Genomic DNA, 11,083 nt, shown 5'->3' with positions numbered 1-11,083 from the left:
AATAACTGGGGTTAGAACTTCAATATAGCATTTTTTTGACATTATTCAATTCATTGCACTCTCCTTTTTGCTCTCCACTGAGAGAAATTTGTATCCTTATCACACTCAAAATACATTTATTCTATTTCATTTTATTACTTAATTCTAAAAAGTGAATACATTTTAGCAAAAATCTATATCTAAAAATCCTGTCTTCTGAATCATCTAAATCACATACAAGTGAGACCCAAAGTGTGTTCCATTCTGGAATAAAATTCCATCTGGGAATTGTGAACTATAATACAAAATTTGTTCTAAAATTCAATCTTTATTCATTGTCTATCTCTCAGTCATGGCAAACGATTGAAAGAACCAAGGCCTGAGCCATGCCCACATTAGTCTTCAAACTGAAGTCATTGCTCCTTAGTAATTTGGAGATGTCCCTAAAAGACCTGGAAAATTAATAAGGATGACAGAAGTATTGATACCTTTAGGTTGTAATGTTGCAGAAGAGTGGTGAATATGCCGTAGACTGCCAAAAGAATAAACAACAGATTTGTCTTGGAAAAAGTGCAGCCAGAGTGCTCTTTGAGTCAAGGACTTTGGCTATGCTGTAACTATTCCTTGAAGAGGGACTTCATTCTTGGAAAGGTCAGCCAAAAAGAGGAACACCCTCAATGACACAGTGACTGCAACAATGGGATCAAGTATGTAAGAAAGGATGGCACAGGAGAGGTCAAGGTCAGATTTGTTGTTTATAGGGTTGCCAGGAGTGATACTTTCCTTAGTGGCACCTTACAGCACAAAGTGCAAAGGGAAGATATGCCAGGATATTGCTATTTCAACAGAAAATGGAGAAGGGAAAGGGGTCAAGAGTACCAAGCAATTCTAAAACCCAACAGTAAATGTCATGAAACTTTAAGATTTGGAAATAATAAAATAATCCAATGTCCTTTGAGACCACCTGGACATTAGGTCTGCCCTATGGATTTACAGAAGAAGGTTTCTTTCAGTCCTGGACAGCGACTTTACTCCCCAGGTTCACTGAGATGGCAATCCTACTCCCAGCTTTGGGGCATTCTATCTCCCTGGTTCACTGGAGTGGTAAAACCATTCCTTTGGTACTGGGAAGCTGGACTCCTGTTCCACCAAAAGGGCAATCGCATGCTCCAAAACTAAGGAAGTGTTTTGAAATCAAAGAAGCATCAACTCTCCACCACGGACCTCTGAAAGTCTTATGATTCTCTGAACTGCTTCCAGGATCATTTCTTGGGGAAACAGATATTCATGAACAAGCAATCCTACTGGACAGTTTCCTGCATGTAGCATCCCAGAAGACAGATCACTCTTATTTTCTTTCTGTTTCTTTCTTTTTTCAGTCTAAGCAGTCAGAATTTTAACAGAGATGACTAACTCTCTTAGTCAAACATCTAATACCTCCAGCAAATGGCCTTCTTTCCAGAGCAAGCTGTCTTTATTCTTAGTAAAGAACGTTTAGATCTAAGTTCTCGTTTCTTTTTTGCATTTAGTTTAGATCCAAATCTTTCTCTCCTCCACCTCCCCAACATTTTACTATAAGCAGCAAGGAAAAGTCATACTGTATCTTTAATATTTCTTTTGGAAATATTCAGTCAAATGTCAAAGTTCATCACTGACATGTAATTTAGGTAAGTTCTTTGACATTTACTTACAAGGATCATTTTTCCTCTCAGTATCCAGTAACAAGCCTCGTCAAAGGCTTTTAAAGCATGTGTAATGTCCATATTTTAGCAATATTCTACTCATGATTATAAAAGCTGTTCCCATAATCAAAATTCCCTTAATGCTCTTAATTCTACTGATAGCCTTTTCAAGGCAATATAGGCTCCTACTATCAAGTGCATTCTAACTTTTCCAGTCTGTGTTTTTGTCTGCATGTCTGAAGTGAGGTTTTTTTATAAGCTGAATTGGGAGGAAAGAGATGTAAGCAATGGGTCATAGGCAAAACACCACAGACTTTCATTATTCTTACCTATGTTTAGTAAATATTTTAAATAAATGATTCATTTTCTATATTCACTCAGGATAATTTTCAGAAACTTTAGTTATTTTGCTTGTTTTAAAAGTGTTCATCACTTTTGATTGGGAACTGCTGTGTGGAAATCTTCATACTGTCATAGCCCAACTGGGACTTTCCTCACTTCAAGTGTTTTGATTGGTACCTGTCCCTCTCCATGCAAAGAAAATATTCTTGTCACTCTGACACCTGTGAGAGCAGGGACTCACTAGGATTGCTTTGTCTTTCTAAGGTTCTGCCTTAGATAAAGTTAGGACTGACCACTTCTATATTACTTGTTTTAGTGGATAATGCTTGCATTTCCCTGTACCTGTTGTTGTTGTTGTTGTTATGTGCCGTCAAGTCGTTTGCGACTTATAGCGACCCTATGCACAACAGCCCTAAACCCTGCTCTATCCTGCGCCAACCGCACTGCCTCTGGCACACCCACCCCGATTACCCCAGTCACCAAATCAATCCATCTCATAGAGGGTCTTCCCCTCTGCGCTGTCCCTCCACCCTCCCAAGCATGATGTCCCTCTCCAAGGACCCGTCCCTCCTGGCAACATGTCCAAAGTACGTCAGACGAAGCCCCAGAATCCTTGCCTCCAAGGAGTAGCTTGGTTTAATCCTCTCCAAGCTGAATCTGTTTGTTTTCCTGGCAGTCCATGGTACATTCAGTACTCTTCTCCAGCACCACAGCTCAAAGGCATCAACTCTCCTTCTGTCTTCCCTAGTCATTGTTCAACTCTCTGATGCATAACAAGTGATTGCAAAGCCCATGGCCTGTATCAGGCGCAACTTAGTCTCCAGAGAGACAGCGTTGCTCTTGAGTACTTTAGAGAGGTCCCTAACAGCAGACTTTCCCATCGCGATACGCTTTTTGATTTCCTGACTGCTGGTGGCAAGAGTGTTGACTGTGGAGCCAAGCAAACTGAAGCTGTGAACAATCTCAATCTCTTCGCCATCCATCCTGATGCTGCCAGTTGGTCCAGTGGTGAGAATCTTTGTCTTCTTGACATTGAGCCTCAGTCCATACTGAAGGCTGCAGTCCTTGACCCTTTGCAGCAAGTGCATGAGGTCCTCCTTAGTTTCAGCAAGCAGGGTTGTGTCATCTGCATAACGCAGATTGTTAATAGATCTTCCACCAATCCTGATGCCACAATTCTCCTCATAGAGCCCAGCCTCTCGGATAATCTGCTCTGCATACATGTTGAAAAGGTATGGAGACAGGATGCATCCCTGGCGTACACCCTTCCCAATGGCAGGATTTATTGTAGTATCATTCACCATCTTCATATTGCCAAATCCAATAATTTTTGTTCTATTAAGGCAAAAATTTACTTCCTTTTTTTAAGATTTTTTTTTTCTTCACATGGGTTTTTTTCCCCACAACCTTTGACTGTTTTTGCTCCCCTGCCAAGTTGGGGCTCAATCCAGTGTTCTTTTTCTATAACGATACTCACTCTTCAAGTATTTATCTCTGGACTTTTTTATATGCCATATGTATGTGGCATGCGTGTACATGCATGTACACACACGCGTGCACACACACACACATGGAACTCTGATGGCTTAGTAGTAAGGAGCTGCACTGCCAACCTAAAGTCACACAATTCAAATCCATTAGCTATTTTGTGGGAGAAAGAGAGGCAATCTTCTTGTACAGTTTACTGTTTCTGAAAGCCTGCTGGAGGGTCAGCTATAAATCAGTCTGACTGGATAGCCCATAACAATGTGCACACATATGAAACTATTTGTATGTTCATTTAAAGAAATTAAAATTCAATAAAATAAAAATTTTATTTGCCATATCGTACCTCCTCAACAGCCATGGGAGGAGAATAGCTACCATATTTGGCAGTGCAGATCATCATAGAATATTCTACTAAGCTACCTCATATTAGAAAGTTCTATTGGTCTTACTTTCAAAATATGTCTTTAAAAATCTTTTCTGAATCAGTAGCATCATTACATAGGGTTAGAGAATTTAACACGTGGTGGTGTAGTCCAGTTCATAGTCTACCTCTACATTTCTCGCACTAATTACAAAGTCATCTCTAGTTGAATTGCTCTGTCTGATTCTTGTTGTTCTCTGGTTTCATCTGAATTTCTAGCCATAAATACATTTGATCTGTGACCCTAGTTTGGATCCAATCATCATCATCATTTCTAAATGTTTTCATTAACTAGCACATTTTTAGCATGAGTTGTAATAAGATTAGTATTCCTAGCTTAAAGCTGACTTAAAAAAAAAAGCTGACTTATTCTTCTTAATCATCCTCTCAGTAGGCAAAAGCTTAAAACACATCACTTCTGCTCTAGAAGTACCCAAGTTTAAGGACCTAGAATGTAAGCAAAATTCTTTATCTTCATACAGCAGACAATCCTATTACAGTCATTTTAGGGCACAGAGACAGCCATAGCTATTGCATGGTTTCCTAAGGTATTTCTGAGTTTTACATTTAGATCAATTTTAATTTATATTTGCAAAAAATGTGAGGTCTATCCCTAGATTCTTTCTCCTTTGGTATATTGTACACAATTGTTTCAACATCATTTGTTGAAATAAATATACTTTATGAATAGAATTTAATTTTATCTTTGTCAATTATAAGCTGCCTATATGTGTGTGGGTTTATCCAGGTTCTCTTTTTCATTTAACAAATGAATGAATAAAAGAAAAAACTATGTAAATTCATACAATAGAGTATTACGCAGTATTGAAAAACAATGAAATAGTAAAACAACACAAAGGACATCATGTCTTGAAGACATTATGTTAAATTAAATATCTTACTCGCAAAAGGACAAATACTACATAATACCACTCTTATAAAATAGGACAGACATTGGGTGGAGTTAAGCAGGGAATGGTGAAAGAGTGGATAGATAATGAACACTGCATTAGAACAGACAAGGGGAAGAAATGTCCAAAGGAATATGTGAGTATGCATTATATATATGAGGACAATCGGGTGCATTGCAGGGTGGGCTGGGGGAGGTGGTTGGGACATGAAGATGTACAACAAATTAAAAAGGATAAAAATAATATTTAATGCAAGCTTATATTTATAAATATTAACATATTTTTTTCTTAAAAGCACTCAAAATGTGCATGCTGACTTAAACTCCTCAATCATTGTTACAGAACTGGCTTTCAGGTGTCAGTTGTGCTGTCAACCAAAGTTAACCAGTTGCTCTGAAGTAGAAAGAAAAGCCCTCCCATGAACAACTGCAAGGGCCTTGGAAACCCAATAGAGTCATCATGAGTCGGAATTAATATTACAAGAGGGGTTTGATTGGTTTTTATTATAAAAAGACATCCAAAATATAACTTTCTATAGAAAAAAATTGAGAAAGTAGAATGTGTTTTAATGGGAGGGTGTGTGTGTCCATGTGTGTAAAGGAAATGGGAATAATCTGATAAGGACCTGAAAAGAGAATTTAATATTGAGAATAATTCAGTGGGGACTAATTTTATGAAACACAATGTATGGGAACGACTGTATAAAACACAGCGTGAATAAAGAAAATATGAAACACGATGTAAATGAAAGAAAGTATTAAACACAATGTATATGAATGCACAATGTATGCAAACCAACCAAGGTTTACTCAAATAAAATTCAAAAAAAGAACTAGTTGTAAGAGATAAAACTGACCACAGCAATTAAAACGATTATATGGGAAGCTTTGGGGACAGAAAATTTATATTAATTAAGGAGGAGGTTGAGAAATGCTGCACAACTTGTAGGTTATAATTATAATAAGAAGCAGTTGAGGTCGTGTATGGTTTGTTGTGTATATCTGCTATCATATCTGCTAGTCCAAATGTGCTCTATTGTACATAAGGTTTTCAAAATCCTATAATTTCAGAAGGATAGCCAATCCTATATCCTATTGCTGTGTATTAAGAAAAATTCTTGCAAATATACACACTAAATAGCTTTCCAGAACTAAAGCAAGGTAAAGCTGCTGACATAACTCTGCATGCCTGTTAAGACTGTATAAAGTTAAAAGGCCTGACTGTAGCAATGTTTGATATCACAAAAATATCTTCAAATTAGTCTTCCTTTTCAGTTCATGATATTCTCTAGGTAGAGAAGGAATAAAGGAATGATTTTTCTACCTAGAAGCATTCCAGGAGTGAGACCAAGACACACTCAAGGAAATCAAGGTCAGACTAGGATAGGTGAGATATGTTTGGGTACAAACACGGAGAGAAGTCATTGGAGACTGAGTTCTAATATCTGCTCACTGGAAACTAAAAATATGGGTTGAGGGAACCACTGCAAGGCAGGAAGAGGTAATCTGAGAGAATTGAAGTAAAGTAAATCAGAGATTGAGGATGAATTCCTCCCCCTTGGTAACCAGGGATCAGAGTGAGGTCAGCCTCTTTGAACACTGTGTTTCTGAACAAACACCTTACTCTTCTTTTTATCTTGTGGTGATGACATGAAGAGTGTATTGCAGAAGATCAAATATCTTCAATATGGATCAAATCTCAACATTGGTCCTTACAACTGGGTCAACAGGCAGCATCATGACACCTGAAAAAAGGATTGAAAATGTTAATGACTTTTTCTTACTTGGACCCATATCAACACCCCTGGTACCAGCAGTCAGGGGATCATAAGATGTACTGTTTTGGACAAGGCTGTTGTCAGGGACCTCTCCAAAATACTGAAGAGTGATGATGTCTGTTTGAGGAATAAGGTTGCCTGATTCAGGCCATGATCTCTCCAGTCACTTCATATGCATCTGAGACCTGGATAATGAATAATGATGACAAGAACAGCTGATGCCTTTGAGTTGTGGTGTTGAAGAAGAGTACTGAATAGCCCATTGACAACCAAAACAACAAAAAGGTATGTCTCAGAAAGTATGTAGCCAGAGTGATCCTTGGAGGCAAGGGTGGCAAAGTTTAACCTCTCTTACTTTGGTTATGTTGCTAGGAAAGGCTATTCCTTGAAAACGGGTGTCGTGTTTGAAAAGGTAAAGGGCCAGTGAAAAAGAGGAAGACCGCCAGTGAGATGTATTGACACAGTTACTGCAGCAATAACACTATCAAGTGTATCAGAGATGGTGGGCACAGGAGAGGGCATGATTTAGATCTGTTGTTCATAGGGTCACTATGAATCACACTCAACTCAACTGCCTCTAACAATACTTGTGTCTCCAACTAGAGAGATTAAAGCTTATTAAGAATAGATATGCTCTTTCTTAAAACTTAAATGAGAAACATCATACTTTAAAGATAATTTCCCCTGTTGTTTTGTAGATATTATTTTAATATTTTTTCATTTTAGAATTCAGTCTTTCAGCTACTCTTTGAGATTCTTAATTTCCATTTATGCTCTTTGAGACTATTTAAGGTGTTAATGTTTTCCTGAGTTAAACTACTTGCCTTAAAGTTTACAGAAATTTCTGTGCTCCAAATGATAACTGTCTTTAGGAATAGAAGGGCCCAAAAAATCACTTTTGAAGCATTCAGTTGTCTGTGACAGCATTGTAAATTAAAAAAAAAAATTTGTGTTTGAAAGGATCATTTTTCACTTGCTCTGGGACACAAAGAAACATAGCTTCAACCCACTAGCTGCTCTACAGGAGAGAGATGGGCAATCTCCTCTAGGGCAATTTACTGCCTCTTAAAACCTGCTAGGGTGTCAGCTATGAGTCAGTTTGATACTCTATTTTAAAAAATAAACCTGTATGTTCTTTAAATTGGCTATTAAACAAAGGCTTTGTTTTTCCAAATTATTTATTAATGGCTCATTTTAATTTCCCTCATAATTTTGGCAGGCACTATAATATTTTACTGTTGTTATTTTACTGTGGTATAAAATGCTGTTATTTTATTGTGGTATAAAGTACTCTCGGAGATTCCTTAGCAATGTAAATGTTTAATACTGACAAATTTTAACAATTTTTTTTATTCTCAAAACTAGAAGCCTTTATGAGAGAAATATTCACATAAAACTTTACTTTTGTGACAGATAATGAACTAAGTGACTCTGAATGTTCTACTACATTTTTTTAAGCTGTTTACCTGTTAGTCAACTGAGCATGAATATTCAGAAACTCCAAAAGTTGCCTCAAGATCACTTAGTAAATAATATATAACTCTTCATCTCCTATGTCATGGAATTTAAAAAAACCTGTGCTGTAGTCAGATCAGCTTTGTTTAATCCAAAATGTAAAACCATTGAACCATTTCTTTAAAATGCTCCTTTGGTTGAGCACCTCAAGCACTTCTACAAATAAAATTGCCTCTTCTAAAGTCTAGACCAAGACAAACTTGAAATAACAAGATAAAATAAAAATTTACAACTCTCATTTCTATGCAGTATTTGAACTCTTGACCCTCTAAAAGCCCTCACTGAATGTGTCCTTATCGATAACTTTATATCACAGGAGTCACTGTTAAATGAGTATTTACAGAGATTCATCAAGGAATTCCAAGAATGCTGTTCTTTAAGTCTGATTTAACTTTTATGAGACATGGCTCCTTTTTGATTAAAGAACTTATTCTTAGATTAAATAAAAGTGGAGATTAGTAGACCACTTCAGAGAGTGACCTCATATACATTATACTGTGAGGAGTATCCTTTTAAAACACTTTTGTTAGCTATTTGAAGGAAATAGATGACATGGATTCTAAATCAGAGCTGAGAAAGATTTCTAACATGGTGGGCAACAAATTAGCATTCAAAATAATCTCAAAAGTCTAAAAATTAGGGAGTGTAGTTATACTAATAGGGACAAAACCAAGAAGATGAGAATTAAAAAAGATAAAGGTTAATCTCAGTATTGGGATTAGCTGTTTAAATATGGAAAAAGGAAGAAGTAACTTGACAACAGTTTCATTCTGTCCACCCAGTTTAGATGGATACTTAGTATATCTCAGTCTCATAAAACTCCACACAAAATTGATAATGCTATGCAAGATCTTCAAATAGAAATACACTTCAGCTATATTAACAAGTGTTTAGATCAAAGAAACAAAATGTTTCCCAAAATCCTACACAAATCAAAATGAGAAAGTATTTACGGATTTAGCTTGGGCACTCTGATGGCCCAGTGTTAATGAGATGTGCTTGCAGTGTTAAGCGAGACAATGCGAGTACTTCAGCCACTCTGCGGGAGAAAGATGGGCTATCTCCTTCAGTGAAATTACTGCCTCTGAAAATATGATGGAGAGTTAGTTTTGAATCAGTTCCTGTTTGAAGGTACACAACAACTTCTCCTAAAATTCTTCTGAATTTCCTTGAAACACTCCTAAAAACCAAAGCCAAACCACTGACTTTGATGGATTTCTGAGTCTGTAAATCTTGACAGCAGGATGCAGATTCTTTTGATTAGCAGCCCATCAGGGCTCCCTTCTTACCTCCTGCTAAATACCAAACTGTAGCATCTGGATAAAAAATTTTAAAACCAGATCACTTAGAGTGCTGGGGTGGGGGGTGGGGAAGTCTAGTTTGCATAAGAGTAAACCTTCTCCCCTCTTTATTTAATTGAGATTTTAATGAAAGTTGGATTTTCATTCATTCAATATTGCACATTTTCCTCCCTGCCCCCCCCCCCAAGTTCGCTTTTTTCTTTGGAAAAATGTTCTTTCATTGTCCCCTCCCCCCTAGACCACTTTATTGTACAGCTCTTATTCTGGACTCTTGTCATAACAGTAATATCTAATCATATATTACTTTTATACAGTTCTCTCCGTCGTCTATTTCAATCTTTTTTAAAAAATTGGAAATACAGAAAAAAAGTGGGATGCACAAGAAAGAGGAGTACCATTGAGTCGGAACCGACCCATAGCTGACCCATCAGTGAGTTTTCAGAGGCAGTATATTGCTTGGGAGGAGATTGCCCACCTGTCTCTCACGGATGCAGCTGGTGGATTGGAACCAGTATCTTTACGTTGGCAGCTTAATACACCTTAATACACCTTAATACACCTTAATACCTGAACTCCCTAATCACAGAAGAAAGAGGAGCAGCTGGCAGCTGCGTTGAGGACACTTGAAGACAGAGTGCAGTGAGGGTGAAATTGCCCCAACAAGGGCTCCACGATGCGTGCACTTGGACCTGGGCTCAGGGCCCATTCTTGGCGTGTATGTTCCACGTACTCTGAAACCAGAAGCTTCTGGAAGGCAGTGACGAGTGGTGACGCCTCAGTGGTTGCCTGGGTGGAGCACTGGGGTTCGAGGTTCTGAGCTGAGTGGCAAGGCGTCGCATATCTTTTCTTACCACCTTTTGACTGAGCCTTAGGCTGCCTTTGGGGTTGAGAATGAGCCCTGGGGGTGCGGGCTGCTCCCCAGGGTTGTTGCTCACGGTCAGCTGGCTGCTCCTGGGGGGCCTGCAGTCCACAGGTGGGGGGAATACCACCGACTTCCAGGATCCTGGAATGGTCCCTGTAGGCGAAAGCGAGAGCAGTGAGGCTGAGGAGGAATCCGAAAGTGATGAGGAACCTGAAGCTGTAACTGAGGGTGAAGACCCAAGTGAGCCCGAGGACGATGGTGAGGATGTGAGGATGATGGTGAGGGCGGGAGTCTCCTCGGATGCCCTTGCCTGCGTTATGTCCGCAACATGCTTACTTTCCTAAAATTGCCACCAAGGCTGCATATGCTGAGGCTCTTGTTGAGCACTGGCTGTTGCCCTCAAACAACAATAATTATCAATGTTAATGTTTATTTGTAGAGTTCATAACCACCTATAGCTAGAGTTAGCTAGCCGGCTTTCTACAGCACAACTCAATCATATGCATTCTCTACACCTAAAGACCTTGCAGAAAGAACTGCTAATTTCCCAAGGCCACAGTTAGATCGATAACAAATAAAATCACAGATGTGCAAAATACTATAGAAACACTGCTAAAAAATGTCCTGGAAAAGGAAAATGAGACTTTTGTTTGTTTGTTTTAAAGATGGGACCTTATGCACAACAGCCCTAAACCTTGCTCTATCCTGCGCGAACTGCACTGCCTCTGACACACCCATCCCGATTACCCCAGTCACCAAATCAATCCATCTCATAGAGGGTCTTCCCCTCCTGCGCTGTCCCTCC

At 38.6% G+C, this 11,083-nt stretch overlaps 1 protein-coding gene across 1 annotated transcript in view; it reads left to right on the top strand.

Moving 5' to 3' along the window:
- Positions 1-10,307: 10,307 nt before the first annotated feature.
- The window catches only part of LOC102844336 (sperm acrosome membrane-associated protein 1-like), a 76,142-nt gene continuing 75,366 nt past the window's right edge, over positions 10,308-11,083 (top strand). Inside the window, exon 1 of the mRNA XM_006902347.1 lies at positions 10,308-10,536. Within this exon, the coding sequence (XP_006902409.1) occupies positions 10,308-10,536 (229 nt within the window). The remainder of the gene's footprint in view (positions 10,537-11,083) is intronic.

This window comes from Elephantulus edwardii, unplaced genomic scaffold (genome assembly GCF_000299155.1).
Source record: "Elephantulus edwardii isolate Elephantulus edwardi_28Jun2011 unplaced genomic scaffold, EleEdw1.0 scaffold00393, whole genome shotgun sequence".
Taxonomy (NCBI): domain Eukaryota; kingdom Metazoa; phylum Chordata; class Mammalia; order Macroscelidea; family Macroscelididae; genus Elephantulus; species Elephantulus edwardii.
This window is presented reverse-complemented; position numbering and strand designations above follow the sequence as displayed.